This window comes from Plasmopara halstedii (genome assembly GCF_900000015.1).
Source record: "Plasmopara halstedii genome assembly, contig: Scaffold_1651, whole genome shotgun sequence".
Taxonomy (NCBI): Eukaryota; Oomycota; class Peronosporomycetes; order Peronosporales; family Peronosporaceae; genus Plasmopara; species Plasmopara halstedii.
The window spans coordinates 1-19,555 of record NW_020188562.1 but is presented as its reverse complement, the minus strand read 5'-3'; the positions used below and the strand labels follow the sequence as shown (position 1 = coordinate 19,555).

General features: G+C 49.8%; 1 protein-coding gene across 1 annotated transcript; it reads left to right on the top strand.

The window, feature by feature from the left end:
* Positions 1 to 554: 554 nt before the first annotated feature.
* Positions 555 to 19,537, top strand: PHALS_01892 (Uncharacterized conserved protein; the record flags this gene model as incomplete). Its single annotated transcript, XM_024716369.1, has 5 exons — positions 555 to 1,095; positions 1,158 to 5,165; positions 5,242 to 5,823; positions 5,891 to 13,133; positions 13,194 to 19,537. Coding segments are annotated over 5 exons (18,718 nt in total), but the record flags the coding sequence as incomplete, so codon positions are not given.
* Between the last annotated feature and the right edge of the window lie 18 nt (positions 19,538 to 19,555).

Sequence of the window (19,555 nt, the reverse complement as noted above, 5' to 3'; positions counted from 1 at the left end):
TTTATTTTGAGCCAGAGGTAGTATTTGCTATAGCCTTTTGACGTAAATCTTTTTTAAGTGGGATATCATGATTGGATAAAAAAGACACAGTAAAGTAACTCTAAAAGGTTAAATCTTAGTGTCAGTATCAAACAGTATGCATACCGGTTCGAGCTGCGCACTGAAAATAGTTAATCAAATACTCCAGCTGTATCGCTGATTGACTGTACACTTCCGAGGATAACTCACGCAAATCTTTCTACATTTTGCTAGAAGTACGACATAAATAGTTTGATACGATCTTAAGTTTGACTTATACTTTGTATAGGCAGGATCGGCACTCTACATTGACACTCATTCTTTGTTTGAGTGGCGAAAGCGCGACGATTGGGACGAAAGGGCTAGCGGCGATATTCTTTCAAGATCACAGTCTACGATAGAAGTGAACCTCTTTAGCGCTTTGTAAAGGAGTCAAGTATTCGTTTCTTACGAGTTCGCATTAAATTGACTTCTACAGGAGAACCAAGAAAACGAAACAAAAACAAGACAACATATATATAGCTCAAGCTATATCAATGACCAGCAGTGAAAGAGACAGGCTTACAAACACTCAAGGCAAATGCGGCGGCATATTGCGCTCCAAACTTGTTGCGGCTAGTCTAATGGGCGTCTGGGGTCTTGCATTACACCAAGTCTTATCAGTTCCTACAGCAGTCCAGTCGTGGACGCACAGCGATACGAATGCAACGACAGTAAATTGCTCAGCGCTATCGCCACCTCCTGATACTCCGTTCTGGACGGCAATGGACCGATGCAATGATTGCACCGCAGAGCCAACGTGTGGTTTCTGTCGGTCTACACTCACATGTGTGCCTGGTGACCTTCACGGACCATTTGCTAGGTACCAAATTTGGTGCAGTGATTGGATCATGGAGGCAGCGTCGTGCCCTGTGAACCCGCAGTGTAACACTATCACTGAGTGCGACAGTTGTGCTACATCACAAGAGTGCGTGTGGTGTGCCTCTGATGCATCGTGTATGGGAATAGAAGAAAGTTTTGGCTCTGGGTGCAAGACACTCGTTAGTGATGTGCCGTGTCCAGCAAGAGTTGTCCCAGGTTTGTATATCATCTAGTTGTGTTATTTTGATTTATCTGATTGCGCTACCTTGTTTACGAAGAGACAACTATTGTTGGTGATGTTGTTATACACCAAAAACCTCCGAACGTTCTGAACGGAGTCGTCGTCGTAGGTGTGACGAAAGAGTTAGCTAACTATTCTTTTGTCGTAAATCAGTCAACCGTTAACATCCAGTCAGGCGGCAGTATCCGGTTGCGCGGCGGCGATGACAATAGATTTAACATGGCTGGCGGTGATGTGAGTATTGCTGCTGGTGATGGCGTTCACCAGAACCGTGGACGTGGTGGCATTGTCTCAATATCAGGTGGTGATGGCCTTGGAATTGTAAATTATGATAACTCAGTCACTGGAGGGAGTGTTAAGGTATCCGGTGGGATGTCGAAGGTTGGGACTGGGGGTGATGTCGATGTGGTTGGTGGTGCTGGCGCGACTACTGGTGGATCTATTAATCTTGCTTCCGGCACGACTTCTACATCTATGAGTGGTAAGATTACGATCCGAACTTCTGATGTCACCAATAAGGGTGAATCTGGAAGAGTTGTTATAAAGACCGGAGAAGCGGTATATGGTGTGTCAGGGTCTATGGTACTTGCAACTGGAAACTCATCCTCGAACAGTGCAGGTTCAATTACGCTATCCAGCGGAAATTCTTTTGGCGGCAGGGGTGGTAACGTGATTTTATCCGGCGGCTCGTCCAGTGAAAATGCAGTTGGTGGGTCTGTAAGCTTAGAGACTGGTACATCGACTACCAAAGCTTCGGGAGGGGTGACCATTGTAACAGGAAATTCCAGGGTGAATGGGTCGAGCGGTGCTATCGTGATTGGGACAGGCACTTCTCTTTCTCGATCGACCGGTTCGTTGACTTTATTTTCTGGAAGCTCAAATGAGTCAAGCACCGGCTCAATTTATCTCGAAATTGGCACCGGAAAATCTGAGAGGGGCGGTGAGATTCTTGCAAAAGGTGGCTCGACAACCAAATTTGGAGGCACCGGAGGCGCGATTAATTTTAAAGCTGGGGACGGGGATCATGTCGGTGAGTCGTTGGGGGGTGTAATCACTATTAGCGGTGGTGCTTCAATAGGAACATCGAATACATCTGTCGGTGGTCACGTAATTGTTGAAGGTGGAATTTCAGCTGGCGGGACCGGTGGAGCTGTCATGATTCGGAGTGGACTCGGCCAAAATGGAACAAGTGGGTCTGTTGACTTCCAGACAGCAATAGGTGATCATGGAAGAAGCGGCAGCGTTCGCGTGTCGACAGGAGAATCCAGGGTGAACTCTGGACAAATCGAGATTTCTAGTGGTTTTTCGACGGAGGGCAACAGCGGCTCTATCCAGCTTACTGTTGGCAAGTCAGCAAACAGTGGCGGTGGTGAAATCTCGCTTGCTGGTGGCTCAAGTGAAATTGGCGTCGGTGGGGTAGTTCGTCTATCATCAGGAGTAAGCGATTCCGGGGTCAGTGGAAATATTGATGTGACGACGGGGACTAGCGTATTTGGAAGAGGTACAGGAAGTTTAAGTCTTACGAGTGGAAATGCTTCCAGCGGTCAATCTGGAGGTGTTACTGTCGAAACCGGGTATACGGTTCAGAGTCCTGCTGGAAATGTGCAGCTTCGAGCTGGATCCTCATCCCAAAGCAAACCTGGCAGTGTGGTTATTGCCAGTGGTAGCACAGCTGGTGATAATGCTGTGGGTGGCGATATTAAGCTCAATGGAGGGTCTGGTGAGTCCACAAGCGGCGGATCTGGGGGCGAGATTAGCATCGTGGGGGGTCGTGGATATGGACTAAATTCTCAATTCGAAGGTAAAGGAGGCCAAATCAAAGTCGTTGGAGGTCAATCAAGTGATGGTGATGGAGGAGAAATCTTACTCCAAGGTGGAGTTAGTAACTCATCTATTGGAGGAGCTGTTAAAGTTGTAAGCGGTCTCTCAAGTCTCAAATCATCAGGCACGGTTTACGTTGCGTCGGCAAATGCAGGTGCATTTGGTGATTCTGGGAACTTGGCCTTTTATACTGGAGAAACACTTCAAGGAAGTGGTGGCTCAATCACTCTTGGAACCGGCACGTCTGAGCATCAAGCTGGAAATGTCTCCCTTTTGGTTGGCACTAGTGGCAGTGACGATGGAGGGGACATTACTGTCAAGTCTGGCTCCTCAGAGGATGCCGCAACCACTGGCGGAGCTATTTTTTTGAGTGGGGGTTCTGGAAAAAGTGATAACGCAGGAGATGGGGGCGATGGTGGTCGGGTCGTTCTCGCTGGCGGCTCGTCACATGGATCTTCTGCGGAAGACATTGGTGGTGCGGTTTTTATTCAGGGTGGTGATGCTCAAAGTGGCATTGGTGGTCATATGAGGATGACGTCTGGCAGAAGTGCTGAATCTTGGAGCGGTGCTGTTGAAATTGCATCGGCGCAGGCTGTGACCGGAGGCATGAGTGGTACAATGTCTCTTGGTACTGGGAATAGTCCTGATGGCACCGCTGGATTTTTAAAAGTGTACACAGGAACAGCATCAAGAGGTACAAGTGGATCAATCCAAATTGCTGTTGGCGCAGGTGACGTAGCTGACGGCGGAGACGTCCATGTGAGTGCAGGTGAGTCATCAGGGATGGGGCACACTGGAGGCAAGGTGATACTCAATGGCGGCACTGGCTCAAGTACTAACGCTGTCGACGGAGGAGATGGTGGCGACATCGACATTATTGGTGGCGAAGCTCGTGGCTCAAGCTCACTCGATAATGGTGGAACTGTTTCCTTGATGGGTGGTCAAGGGTCCTTTGGGTATGGTGGTGACTTAATTATGCAGTCGGGGTCTGGCGTTGGAAGTTCCAGTGGGGCTGTATACCTTACTACGGCAAATGCTGGCTCTCGCGGTGTGAGTGGCATGATTGATTTTGCGACTGGAACTTCGTCGTATGGAAATTCCGGCCCAATAAGCCTCGCAACTGGTGCGGCCAAAGGTGGAAAAGGAGGTCAATTTCAGGTTCGTGTTGGCAGCGGTGACTTTGGCGAAGGAGGTCTGATCTCCATGGAAGCAGGTAGTACGACTGATAGTCGAACAGGAGGTTTTATATCACTTATTTCTGGTGCTAGTCAAGCAACTTCAAGCGGTGACATTGCTGTGAATACAGCCAATGCCGGGGCAGCCGGAGGTAGTGGAAGCGTAAAAATTGAAACCGGAATTGCTTCAGCTGCAGAGTCAGGTGCACTCGTACTATCGACTGGTTCTGCGACACTTGGTCACGGCGGCGACATCATTGCGATTGTTGGTACCGGATCGAAGAAAGATGGAGGGCAAGTGCAGCTTACTGCTGGTGCGACAACAGATGCGGGTAAAACGGGAGGATTAGTCGCCATACAAGGTGGTGAAGGAACTAATACCGCTTCCGGAAACGGAGGGAATGGTGGTGTCGTGAAAGTGATTGGTGGAGCTTCTCAAGGCGGTAGCACAGTACTAAATACTGGGGGAGGAATCGTTTTTGAGGGTGGTTTTGCAAGAAAAGGACGGGGTGGAAGTATACGTCTTGATACCGGCTTTAGTGCAACCTCTTCTAGCGGTGCAGTGTCTATTGCAACTGCTAATTCAGGATTAAAGGGATCTAGTGGCTCGGCAATTATCAGTACGGGTGACGCCACTGCAGGAGACAGCGGAGAGATCAGTTTGTATAGCGGCCAAGCTCTCCGAGGTAGAGGGGGCTTTATCTCGCTTTCTGTTGGCAACAACACTGAAAATCCAGGAGGAGATGTACGCATAAGCGCCGGACTGGCTCTCCATAAGTACACCGGGGGCTTAGTTACTCTTACCACAGGTGGTTCTGTACGATCAACATCTGGCGACTTTTTAGTCCAGACGCCAAACAGTGGCCCAGACGGTGGATCTGGATCATTATTGTTTAAAACTGGTAAAAGTCAGTCCACGGATAGCGGTGCAATAACATTCGTAACTGGTCTTGCCAAAAAGGGTCACGGAGGAAACGTGACTGTGGCCGTTGGTGTGGGAGATACAAGCAGTGGTGGTCACGTAAACATTTCTGCTGGAGACACGTCTGGTATGTGTTATTTGGCTACGATAATTGTAACATAAGTATTGTTAATCGTCGTATCTTGACGTGTATTCTGTTGTAGCGGTTGCAAAAGTAGGGGGTGTTATCTCGCTTCAAGCAGGATCTGGAACGAGCACAAACCCAACTAATGGAGGCAAGGGTGGTTCTGTCCGAATTCGCGGAGGCCGAGGATTTGGAGGTAAATTCGATAGTGACGTCGGAGGAATGGTTCGTGTTGATGGAGGATCGAGTAGAACCTCATTAGGTGGTAACATCGAGGTCTCTTCTGGTACTGGCACTGCTTCCAGCAGTGGTGATATGGAACTGATAACTGCGAACTCAGGGAGGAAAGGAGTGTCAGGAACTCTTCGTTTGCAAACTGGAAATGCAACCGCAGGCCCTAGTGGATCGCTCATCGTAGTGACTGGAAATTCTGGGCCTGGACCAGCTGGAGATATTGTCATCTCAGTAGGGTCAGGTGTATCGGGTAGTGGTGGACGAGTTGCAATCACTGCCGGCGACATGAGTGATATGAAATCGATCGGTGGCGCAATTGATATCATGGGTGGTCGTGGAAATAATCGCAACGCCTTATGGGGTGGAAAGGGAGGCCCAGTTAACGTTGTCGGTGGCTACGCTGGTGGCCAAAATGGCGGTGATATCGGTGAGGTCGTTGGCCGCGTAAAAATTTATGATGTCTTTTGATTAACGCGACTTGATATTTCTGTCAGGCGGAATGGCTACAATTCAAGGTGGCCGAGCTCACAAGGGGCGCGGTGGTGGTGTTAATATTGTTTCTGGTGTTTCAGAGTTCTTCTCAAGCGGAAATATAGAATTTCAAACGTCAGATTCGGGATTCTACGGTGTCAGTGGTTCGATATATACTTTTACCGGCAAGTCACAAACTGGTGACTCGGGTAGCTACTCTCTTCGAACTGGTGATTCTGAAAAAGGTAGCAGTGGTAATATCGACGTTACTGTCGGCAATAGTTTTGCTAAGACAGGCGGTGATCTACAGCTAAAAGCTGGCTCGACGTCTGCAGTTGGACATCATGGTGGGAATGTTGCTATTTCATCTGGTCACAGCACAAAGAGTGACAGTGGCAACGTCACCGTCGAAACTAATGATTCTGGAAATGCTGGAGGTAGTGGTTCAATCACCGTCTCATCCGGTGCTACAGTGCGAGGAGACTCGGGCTTGCTTTCACTTAATACCGGTGTTTCATTGGGTGGCCATGGTGGCAATATTCGCGTCGTGGTCGGGACAGGCCGCACTGGAAATGGAGGAGATATAATAGCGCGAGCCGGCAATACTACAGGTGCAGCTTCGGGAGGTGGAAATGTTCTGATTGGCGCAGGAAACGGATTGAGCTCAAATTTAAAGGACGGCGGAAATGGAGGCAATGTGGTCATATCGGGTGGTGATGCTAGTGGTAAAAACTATGCGAAAAACATAGGTGGATCTGTGGTTTTGATGGGTGGTAAAGGAGATGCTGCAACGGGTGGACCCGTGACTATTCTCACTGGTAATGCGACTTCTTCTTCAAGTGGCAATGTGAACATCTTCACAGGGGACTCTATTAAGAAAAGTTCTCAATCGTCTGGCGACATCACTATCACTAGTGGCGCCTCTACCAACCGAGCAAGTGGGGCAATATTCGTGCGTTCTGGCTCCGCAACAAAAGGGACGGGTGGCAACATTACTGTGCATGGTGGAGATAGCCATCAGAGCGTATCAAATGTAGTCGTTCAAGCAGGAGATACAACTGGTGCAAAGGGGGGATCCATAATCGCTGTTACAGGCGTCTCAGTTTCCGGATCGAGCGGTGATATTGAACTAAGCTCTGGTAGCAGCGGTAGTGTTGGTGGCAGTGGTGTCGTAAATTTGTACTCGGGATTTGCCCATGGTGGGTCCTCTGGCTCCATATCTTTAAGCTCGGGAGCATCAGAACGCGGAGCTGGTGGAGATATTCATCTCTCTGTCGGTTCAGGCGTTAATTACCAAGGAGGTAATGTAGACGTCATTGCTGGAGCAACCGCTCACGCTGACGGTGGTGGCAATATCGCAATTCAGACTGGCGAAAGTACCGCATCGTATAGTGGAAGCATGACTTTGACCACAGCGGATGCGGGAAAGGCAGGTTTCTCTGGCTCTGTAATCTTACAAACTGGAGATTCTACTAGCATGCCCGGTTCTGGAGAAATCTCACTAGCTACTGGTACTGCCGCTAATGGAGGAGGAGGCAATATTACAGTTGCAGTTGGTCTTGGCTCTTTAGGTGATGGTGGCTCGATCGAGCTAGTCGGAGGTGGCACTACTGCTGGTCGAGCTCAAGGAGGCAGCGTTAATCTTATTGGTGGTCATGGACGCTCGAGTGATAACAGAGGCGGAGGCAACGGCGGTAATGTTCAGATTGTTGCCGGGTCGGCTGACGGGCCTAACGAACTTAATCGAGGTGGTAACATCTCCATCACAGCTGGTGAGGCTGATATGGCTACGGGCGGAGCAATTTTAATTATTTCGGGCACGTCGTTAAGTGCAAATAGCGGCAATATCTTGATTGACACGGCTGCTGCTTCTCGTAAAACTGGCGCAATTGAAGTTCGCACCGGGACTTCCAGCCTTAGCGAGTCTGGCAGCCTTGACATTCAGACGGGTGGTGCCAATAGGGGGAGATCAGGATCGATAAGCATAATGGTTGGTAAAGGGGAAAATGCAGCTGGTGGGGATATTTCTATACTTGCTGGCTCAACGACATTATCGAAGGCCCCAGGTGGAAAGGTTACTATTGCAACCGGATACAGCTCAGAATCTTCTAGTGGTGGACTATCCTTAGAGACTCCAGATTCTGGAAAAGACGATGGATCTTCTGGTCAAATTAATCTGAAAACCGGCGACTCGGCAATCAGCTCTGCTGGATCAATCATTCTTAGCACTGGTCTAGGTGCTGATTCGAATGGAGTAGGTATAAAAATTGCCGCTGGAGAGGTAAGCGCTGGAAACGGTCAAAACATTGAAGTTACGGGCGGGAATGCGCTCCAGCCGAACGATGCTATCGCTGGTGGTATTACAATTGCTGGGGGTGTAGGTCTTGGAGACGATGAAAATGGTGGTGGTCGTGGCGGATTAGTAAAATTGCTGGGTGGGAAGTCGTATGGAGGTTCACCTGGTACTGATATTGGTGGATCTGTGACCCTGCAAGGTGGTGAATCAGTTGCAGCATCAGGTGGAAGTGTTCATATAATTAGTGGTATGAACGCAATCTCATCCAGCGGAAATGTACTATTTCAAACGCATGACGCCTCTGTTGATGGAAGCAGTGGAGTTGTTGAAATCAAAACCGGACAGGGTGCAATGAAGTCAGGGTCCATTGCTGTATCTTCGGGTAAGTCCCCAATTGGATCTACTGGAGACGTAATCGTCAGTTCTGGTGACACCACTTCCAGAATTTCTGGAACGATAAAAGTGTCGACAGGGAATACCAATACTGGTTCCCCAGGCTCAATTGTTTTAAGCACTGGCAACAGCAAAGCAGGATTGGGAGGAAATTTTCAAGTACAGCTTGGAACAAGCAGTGGCAATATCTCGCTAATTACTGGAAAATCTCCATCAGGAACGGGGGGCTCAATTCGTCTGATAACAGAAAGTGGCCCAGCGTCATCTGGGTCTGTTTTAATTTCGAGCGCTGACGCTGGTGCCGCTTCTACTGCTTCTACGGGGGCGGTATCCATTTCCACCGGAACCTCTCCCCACGGTACCTCTGGAACTGTGAACATTATGACAGGTGTATCAGAGTCTGGAGGAGGTAACATTGTGATGGCTGCTGGGACATCTATTAATGCGGAAAGCTCCATGCTGACGTCTTTTGAGGGGAGAAGTGATGCGCCTGGAGTTGGTGGCGATATAAGTCTGAGTGCAGGTGGGTCAGAAAGTGGAAGTGGGGGTGACGCTGCTTTGGCTGCTGGTGCTGGCGTTATGGGCGGAAGTCTTTTTCTTCATTCTGGAGCGGGAACGACCCTAAAAGGTGGCGTCGTTTCGATTATATCAGGAGCAAGTAGAAGCGCAGAAAGTGGTAATGTTCTTATTCAGTCTGCAGCCAGTACTAGTAAAAGCGGACCTGTTGAGATTGGATCAGGCCTTGCTCAAGCGTCGTCTAGCCCTGTCCGTCTTTTCACTGGGTCGACACTCAAAGGAATGGCAGGTTTCATTGATATAAGTGGAGGTAACGGGACAACGAGTAATGGAGGCGCGGTATATCTTACCGGCGGTGAAAATCCTTTTGCTCGTGGTGGTGCGGTCATCATGTCTTCTGGCTCCGGAGAAATTAGCGGTGAAGTGACCGTGCAATCTGGAAGACCTGTAGCAGATGGTGAGAGTGGTATGCTACGTCTTCAAACATCGGACAGTAGCGGATCGTCTGGTAGTATAAAGATCTCGTCCGGAAATTCTACTAGCAAGAACAGTGGTAGTGTTGAGCTGAGTGCTGGCACAGGCTCTACTGCAGGAGGCATCGTGTCTATAGTTGGTTCCAATAGTGCTCTGCTTGCAGGTGGGAATGTCGCAATCAGAAGTGGTTGGTCGACTGCTGATGACAGCTCTTCAAGAACCACTACTGGCGTGGGTGCTACCAGTGGTAGCTTGGCGGTCCAAACGGCCAGCTCTTTATCTAGCGGTTATGTAGTTATAGGCAGTGGAAACGCAACGACCGGAAATAGCGGAGATTTTACACTGCGAACTGGCTCAAGCTCAAGCGGCTCGACAGGGTCACTTTACATGAAAGTTGGAAAGAGCACATCTCGTAACGGAGGCAACCTAACTCTTGTATCAGGCAAGGGCACTCTTCATGGTGGAAATATTGAAATTACCAGTGGTACAGCTTCCACGAACGCTGGAACCGGAGGTGGGCTAATGCTTAAGGCTGGTGGTGGAAATGCAGTGCTGTCCGGAGAAAACGCTACTGCTTCTTATATGAGGGTGGCTGGTGATGGATCTATTACCGTGATGGCGGCCACTACTTCATCTATGGAACTCCGCGGTGGGAGCAATATGAACATCAGTGTTGGAAGTGGAGAACTCACTGTTTCTCATGGGGAATCCACTGTTCCTGGAGAAGTAATCTGGCGCTTGCAGCCAAAAAAGATGATCAGCCATATTCCAGCGCAGATGACCGAAGTAATCTACCCGTCAGATCGCCGAATTAAGACAAATATTGAAGACATAGACGAGGATGACATTCTTCAGCGTTTGCAAACTCTTGAAGTAAAAAAATATCGATACTCAGAAATGTGGCGTGGTATACGTGGAATCTCTGATGTTGCTGTTCGCGGTGTGATTGCCCAGCAAGTAGAGGAAACGTTTCCAGAATACGTGACTATTTCAAATTTTACACTTCCAGAAAAAAACTTCAGCCTTGAACAATTTCACGAAGTCAATAAACAGCAAATTACAATTGATCTGATCGCAGCTATACATGCCCAGCACAGACGCTTCAAAGTTGGGCCCAACAGCAAAGAGGAAAGTGGACGCATCGACATTGCTACGGCCGATGCAGGTTCGTATGCAGCTGCTTCCCCTCGCGGAAGTAGCGGTAGTATCAACATCGGAACTGGATCGTCCAGCTTAAGTAAAAGCGGGGATGTAGTTATTGCTAGTGGAGAGGCCCACGCTACATCGGGTGCAATCAACATTCGAGCCGGAGACAGTATGACTGGCAATGGTGGGGCTTTGACACTGGAGGCAGGATCTTCTCGAGGACGCCAGACAGCAGCAGGTAGTGTCATAATTGCGAGCGGAAAGAATTATGAAAATGCAGGTGACGTCAATTTGCGGACACCAGATGCAAGTGGAAATCAAAACAGTGGAAGCATCGTAGTCAGTACGGGTCGCTCTGCATCAGGAGAGAGCGGATCAATCTCTATCATGACCGGCGCAGCATTTGCATATAACGAAGGCCTTGTTAGTGTAAAATCAGCATCTACTCGCATATCCGGCAGTTTATTGGTAAACGGGGAACCCAACTCAAAGTCCGACATTGCTGCCAACGTTCAGCTGCATACAGCAAGTAGCAATCAGAAGTCTGGAGATATACTACTTTCCACAACGTCCGCTAGAAACATCCGTGAAGCTGGATCACTGACTTTTGAAACAGGTACTGGACTTGACAGAAGTGGGGACATCACAATTTGGTCTGGACGCAGTCTGGATAGCATTTCCACGAGCTCTCATGTCTCAGGAAATATTAATGTCCATGCCGAAGATTCTATGGGTCTCGGTGGTAACGTTGCGCTTGCTTCTGGTCGTGGCCAAATCAAATCAGGAGATGTGTTGATATCGTCACCAACAGCTCCTCAAGGAGCCGGTGGGTTGATTGCGATACATACAGATATGTCAAATTCTAGTGCTACCGGCACTATTATTATCGAATCAGGACAATCAATATCCGAGTCGTCTGGATCAATTCAAATTCGAAGTGGTTCTACCTCAACCACAATTGCAGGTGCGGTAAAAATTATAGCAGGAAATTCTTCAACTGATCAAGCTGGTTCCGTGGACGTAACTGGGGGCTCGTCGTCATTATATGGGTCTGGTGGAGCTGTTCGTATGTCTGGTGGCTCCTCTTCAAATGGTATTGGAGGCGACGTGACTATATCAAGTGGCAAATCTGGAAAGAGTGCGGCAGGCAGCAAAGTATTTGTTCGTAGCGGTTCTGGCGGTAGCCTCAGCTTCATTCAGGGTGATAGCAGCGTTGTTGGTGCTGACGTGGAGCTGATAGGAGGTAGTGTGTCTAGCGCAGATGCAGCACAGATATTAAAATTTATTGGCTCTTCAAATTCTCGCGGAACAGGGGGCAACGTATTAGCTGAAGGGGGGTCATCTGCGGTGGGTGTTGGGGGTGCGGTGTTGCTGACAAGTGGCTCCGGAGCCGTGAGTAGCGGTGACTTGCGTGTGTCCACGAGTGTCGCGTCTGGTGGCTCAAGCGGCAACATACAGGTGAGCACCAGCACAAGCAACAATTCTAGTGGGTCTATTCGAATCGGCACTGGATCCGGTGAAAGTATTGCTGGATCAATTTATGTGGCAGGTGGGTCTTCCGTGAACGGTGAAGGCTCCGCTGTGTCCGTGTGGGGTGGCTTATCGAAGTCACTTACGGGTGGCAGTGTAACGATCTTGAGTGGTGATGGACTGTCATCGAGGAGCGGATCGGTGATGCTCAGCTCTGAAGGCGGAGCAAGCACTACTGTTAGTGGCATGGTATCGGTGTCGAGTGGCTCCGCGGTCATCGGTTCATCTGGCGCTGTATCCATTGCATCTGGTACATCACCTGCACTGTCAAGCGGATCAATCAAGATATTTGGTGGCGAAGCTGCAAAGAGCGGTGGACTAGTAAGCGTATCTGGCGGTAAAAGCTCTGGCGGTGCAGGAGGCCTATTGACATTATCCGGAGGTCTTGGTGCGACAGGAGGTGACGTCGTGGTGTCTGCTGGCGAAAGCACGTCTGACGCTGGGGCCTCACTGCAGCTGCGCAGTGGAGAAAGTTCAAGCAGCAGTGGAGATGTACGTCTGCATAGTGCAGATGGTGCGATCTCAGGCGGCGTATTTATCTCGTCCGGCTCGGCGACAGGGAAAAAGACCCTCGCAGGAGATATTAATTTAACGGTGGGTCCGTCTGTGGCGGACGGTGGCAAAGTTGATGTGCGCGGTGGATCAAGCTCTGGATCGAGGGCAGGTGACGTGCTGTTGACGGGTGGATCATCTTTTCTGCCGACATTGCCTTCCACTAAAGCCGAGGCTGGCACCGTTCACTTAGCAGGTGGCAGGTCAAATGGTGAAAACCCAGGCGGCAAGGTAATTGTGTCAGGCGGCTCTGGTGCTGTGGTGGGTGGATCAGTGTTGGTAGTAAGCGGAGGCAGCGAGGGTGCATATGCTATCAGCGGTGATGTGGCGGCTGAATCGCGAAGCGGCGGTGGCAGCGGGTTCGTCAGTGTGACGAGTGGCAATTCGAACGCTGCCGCGTCTGGCAACGTGTTGATCAGGAGTGGAAACTCGAGCGACAGCACGTCAGGATCTGTCTCTGTGACTGGTGGCACTAGTGCAGTATCTACTGGAGGGAGTTTGTTTATTCGCGGTGGCAGCAGCGGTGGATTGTCTGTTGGCAGTTCTATGCTGCTTGAGAGTGGTGCAGCGAGAGCAAATAGCGGTAGAATTACGATTTCTAGCGCAGTTGCAACGACTTCGAGCTCGAGCGGTGACGTGACCATTGGCACAGGTGACGCAGACTTGGGTGCAACAGGGTCATTGTCAGTCGTATCTGGTATTAGCGCTAGTGGATCGAGTGGATCAGTTGTTGTGGCTAGCGGCAGTGCTGGCTCGTCTGATGCAGGTAGCGTTGAGATTCGTGGCGGGTTGACTGGTGGATCAAGCGCACATGGAGGCTCTGTGACCGTGTCATCAGGTGAGGACGGTGTGATTAGATTGTCGAGTGGTGAACGTCGCAGTGCTGATGGCGGCGCCGTCGATATTGTGGCTGGGGCTGGTATGACTGATAGTGTAGGTGGAGGTTCTGTGAGTGTTCGCGGAGGCACGTTAAACTCACCATTAGGTCTCGCAGGTAATGTTGCCTTATCCGGTGGTGCCGCCAATACTGGCTCAGCGATTGGAGGCAGCATTTCTATTGACGGCGGTGTGAGTAAGGCTGGCGTTGGAGGTGATGTGGTGATTTCGTCAGGCGTGGGCTTCCTTGGCAGCGGAGTTATAGATATCCTTAGTGGTGCTTCTACCAGTGGCGATGCCTTCGGCGGATCGGTGAAAATCAGTAGTGGTGCTTCCGTGGATACTGCGTCGGGTGCGGTGAAACTGTCATCCGGATTATCAAAAGCAGCCACCAGTGGAAATGTGTCGGTACAAAGTGGTGATGCTTTTTTAGCAGCCGGTCGTGTCTCTGTGCTGGGAGGGTCCAGCAGCATTTCAACGGGTGGTGTAGTGACTATGGCAAGTGGCTTGGGCAGAGACTCGAGCGGATTCGTGTCTGTTACGAGTGCAGCTGGTAGAGCAGGGTCGGTGTCTGGTGAAGTGTCAATCTCATCAGGCGACACGATCGATGGCGATTCTGGTGCCGTTCGAGTATCCGGCGGGTCAAGCAACACAGGGTCCGGTGGCTTAGTGAAGGTTGTGGGTGGTTCCAGTATGGCCGCGGCACCGGGAGGTGATCTTTCTCTGCGCAGTGGTGGGTCGCTGACGGGATCTTCTGGGTCAGTAAGCGTGAGCGCTGCTTCATCGTCATCAAGCGGGTCTGGTGGAGATGTTTATGTGTCTGGTGGATCTTCACTGAACGGTATTGGCGGTGATGTGCGCATTATAAGTGGAGGTTCTTACTCTGGAGCGCCGGGTAACTTGTTGCTTAAAACATCAAGTACAAGTAATGACGCGGTGTCTGGAAGCATTGTTGATGCTACCGGAAGTAGTTATGCAGGTGGATCCATACAGATAGTGTCTGGAGCTCGTAGAGGTTCTATCAACATTGGAAGTGATGGTAGTATCGCTTTAGCGAGTAATGAAGCTGATGTTTCCATCACTGGCGCAAACATGAATCAAACTTTTACTGAAGAGTCGCTTTTTAAAAGTTTGACTTCAAACACTGCTGATGGTATTGTTTTTCGAGTTCGTAACGATATGGTTGTTGGTACCGTCCCCGCACAATTTCCACAAGTGATTTCCCCCTCCGATCGCCGTATCAAAACTAATATTGAAGATGTCGATGAGGACGCTATTCTTCAGCGTTTACAAACACTGGAGATTAAACAATATCGGTATACGGAAGAGTGGAGACGTATTCGTGGTATAGAAGATGCAGTTGTACGAGGGGTGATTGCTCAGCAAGCCCACGAAACTTTCCCTGAGTACGTCAGCGTAAGCGACTTTTATCTTAACGAAAGTGACTTCAGCTTGATGAAGTTTCACCAAATCGACAAGCAGAAGGTGATCCTTGACCTTGTTGCCGCAATCCATGCACAACATCGTCGTTTTCGTGTTGGTGCCAATACACCTGAAAAAAGCGGTGACATTACTGTATCAAGTGCAGATTCTGGGGCTTTTGTAGCTAGCAGTGGTGTCGCAGCAACTGGCTCGGTGTCGATTGAGTCAGGTATTTCGCAATCAAACTCCTCTGGAAGCATCCGAATTTTTTCAGGTGATGCTCCTAGTGGTCAAGCTGGAAACATTGTAATCGGCGTGGGTGAGAGTGCTGACCACGGTGGTAGCATCTCACTCGAAGGAGGAATGGCCACCGGCTCGGCAAGTATAGGCGGATCTGTTACCCTTATCTCTGGTAGCAGTGTTGCTGGGAGTACTGGAAATATTAGCATGGGTACCAATAATGCTGGTCCAAATGGAGATACTGGGGGTTTGTTGATGGCCACTGGAAATACCGATCTAGGCTCGTCCGGAAAACTAGAGCTTATTTCCGGCAATTCAGCGAGGGGTAACAGCGGAAGCGTTCAGATTAGCGCAGGGTCTAGCTTATCAGGGAGTGGCGGAGGTGTAATGCTATCAGCTGGAGCTTCAAAAGCTACTTTATCTGGCGGAGCAGTAAATGTTTTGTCTGGCAATTCGACCAGTGGCTTTTCGGGTGATGTAAAAATTTCGTCAGCGTCGTCTTTGGGCAAGAAAGTGCGTGGAAGTGGTAAAGTGACGCTGACAACTGGTGACGCAGAGATAAGCGTCGGGCTGACATCAGTTTTGGGAGGGTACTCGCCGTCAGAAAATGGAGGTACTGTGCGTATTAGTGCTGGCAACAGTACGGAGGGCAATGGTGGTAAAGTGGATATCGTATCGGGAACGTCGGCTGCTAGCAATTCTGGTACGGTGAACGTGCACTCGACTGCAACAATGTCCACAGCTGGTGCTGTATCGGGTACGGTGTCGGTCACGACTGGAGACTCCAATGCGATAGCAGGGAACGTGAGTATTTCCGGGGGTTCGGGTAAAGCTAGTGGTGGCACACTGACAATGAATTCTGGATGGAGTGGATCGCTAGAAGGTAGCAGCGTAAATATTTCTGCTGGTGGCAGTTCAAGCAAAAATGGGGGAGATGCTGTAATATCTGGCGGATGGAGTAACAATCAGAACTCTGGTCGAGTAGATTTGCTGACACCGACTTCTCGAGCCTCTGGCGCAATTAGGTCTACCACTGGTGCTTCTAAGCAAAATAGTGGAGCAGTAGTGATAAGCACCGGCCCTTCAAACGATGAAAGCAGTGGTAACATTGAAATTTGGTCTGGACCAAGTGCTAAAGATGCTGGAAACTTGTCCATTTTTGGCGGAGGTAGTAAAACCGCTGTTGGGGGCAGGCTGAGCTTGACTTCGGGTACTTCTGAAGCAAAGGGTGGAACAAGTGGTAGTGTTGCTGTTGCTAGTGCTGAAGCGACGAGCAATATCATGTCAGGTGACGTAGCTCTTGTCACTGGCAATACAACCAAAGGTTTAAGCGGCTCGATTGTCATTGCAACTGGTGATTCATATGACGGAGGCACTGGTGATGTAGTGGTCAAATCTGGTTTAACCACAAGTGGAAGTCCTGGGCATGTTGCTCTTATGGGCGGGTCGTCTCAACAGCTTGCAGGGTCAACAATGACTGTGGCTGCTGGAAACGGATCCGTGGGTGGATCACTTGCACTTTTTTCCGGTTCAGGTATGCTCATGTCAGGAGCCATGATGATTCAGACTGGAAATAGTGGGACGTCGTCAGGCCCAATGACACTTTCAAGTGGTTCTGCTGAATTGGGATCTACGGGCGATGTAAATGTGTTTTCTGGTAGTTCATTGACTGGGCAAACTGGAAGCATCAAAGTGGCTGTTGGGTCATCAAACACTCGCGATGGTGGTTCCATCAGTCTTCTAAGCGGAAATGGGTCCTCTGTTGGTGGATCGGTCGTTATTCGCTCGGGTTATGCAAGTCAAGAAAAATCTGGAGACGTGAAAATCTTGACTGCATTGGCTGCCAAGGCGATGAATTCTGGTGCGATAAACTTCACAACAGGGTCTTCAAAATTTACCAGTGGGAATCTCGAAATGTCCACTGGATCGTCGATTAGCTCTCAAGCAGGTAATGTACTAATGTCTGTTGGTACCAGCAACGCCGCTTCGGGAGGAAACCTCACGCTTTTAGGTGGTTCAAATCGATTTGATGGGGGTGACATCACTTTTGCAGCTGGAAGAAGCTCGCAGACAGTAGGTGGTATGGTAAACATTGCGTCAGGTATTGGCGCCTTGGAAAGTGGATCTCTTTCGATTAGTTCGCCAAACTCTAGTGACACAGGCACCTCAGGATCTGTAAAGGTAACCAGTGGGGTATCAGCTTCAGGATCTAGCGGATCTGTAGTACTGAGTAGTGGGTTATCATCGAAAAAGGCTGGTGGCTCGATTTCTATGCTTGTTGGTGCTGGAACTGGAGGACCCGGTGGTGTAGTAAACATCACCAGTGGCAATAGTTACAGTGGTACAGGCGGCTCGGTATTTATACGCAGTGGGTTTGGTGCATTGACATCCAGTGGAATCGTGCAAATCGAAACCGCAGCCGCTTTCGTGGGTCAATCTGGAGCAGTTCAAATAGCTACTGGTGATTCAAGCATGGTAAATTCGGGAAAGATAGCTATAACTACTGGCAGCTCTAAGACGCAAAAAGGAGGGAACATCGAAATAGGCGTTGGAATCGCTGGGTCTGTTCGTGGTGGCGACGTGATAGCACTAGCAGGAAATAGCTCTGATGTAGGGGGATCATTTGTTGCTAGCGGTGGACTTGGATCTCGAAGTGGTGGCCAAATTTCACTCGTCTCCGGTGGAAGCAGCACTTCAAATTCTGGAAATGTCAAAATTTCGACCGCAACATCAGGACCAATTGGCCAGTCTGGAAATCTTTTTATTGCCACAGGTAAAAGTCGTGGTGGCAATAGCGGTGATGCATACATCCAGACTGGTGATGCAGCAGAAGGAAGTGGCGGATCCATTCAATTGCTCGGTGGTACCGGGGACTCGGGTGATGGCTCCAATATCACGATGATTGCTGGTGCCACTCAGGATCAGCATGCAGCTGGTGGAGCTATCTCCATTGCTAGCGGTTACAGTATATACGGCTCTAGTGGAAACGCTGTTCTTACAACACCGGATGCCGGGAAATTTGGAAAATCTGGAAACATCACTTTAATGACCGGCGGGACTTCTGCAGCACCAGTAGGAGATGTAGTAGTGAGCACTGGTAGTAGTGAAGGTGATAAAGGGGGGTCCATACTGTTAAGTGTTGGCCCGGGCAGCAAAGATGCTGGTGGGTCAATTTCGCTTCGGTCAGGCGATACGCATACCAGCACAGGAACAGCAGCTGCTACTGAGGGTGGATCGATATCGCTCAGTGGTGGTAGCGGTATGACGAGTGGCGGATTGATTTCTCTTCGAAGTGGTACAAGTCAAACATCGTCCAGCGGGGACATTTCGCTGACGACATCGGATGCTACGTTAAGAAGTGGAAGTTTGCTTCTTAAGACCGGCATTAGCCATGCCGGCGCTAGTGGGCTCATTTCTTTGACAACAGGTGCGTCGACAGGTGGACATGGCGGGTCGATCGATATGTCCGTGGGTGCTGGTGACATGCTGCCAGGAGGTAATTTAACGCTGACCGCTGGCGATACTTCAGCTTTGTCATCTGCATCGAGTGGTACAGGTGGTTCAGTGCGTCTTTTGAGTGGCCGCAGTGAGAAAAGCACAAGCGGATCAATTACGCTGAACACAGCAGCAGGTGGGACTGTGGGTCAGTCTGGATCTCTTAGTTTCGACACTGGGAGTGCGATCTCTGGATCTTCTGGTGATTTGCTGCTGAGCAGTGGTGCAAGCACAGGAGGTAGTGGTGGTTCTGTGCTAGTGACTGTGGGGGACAGCTTGGGCGGCGATGGTGGACATGTTGCCATTATCGCTGGTAGCGCTCTTTCTGATAGCAGTGCGGGAGGCAATGCCAATATTGCTGCTGGTACTTCCACGAGCAACAGTGGTGGTGGTACTGGTGGAATAATTGATATTTTGAGTGGATTTTCAGCAGGCACAAGTGGCAGCAGCGGCTCGGTGTACGTGCAATCCGCTTCAGGTGCCGCATCCGGGTCGGTGACTGTTACATCTGGTGAAAGTAGCTCAGGTGTGTCAGGAAATGTAACTATAGCCTCTGGAGCGAGTACTTTGGGATCAAATGGTCTTGTAAAAATAGCAAGCGGAAATAAAGATGGTGCTGAAAAAATCGGAGGACCAATTATAATTATTGGCGGTTCAGCACGTGAGGCATCCGGTCTGGGAGGTAAAGTCTCGATGTTTGGTGGCGTTGGTGGTAGTACGGGTACTGGTGGTGCTTTGGAGCTGAGCG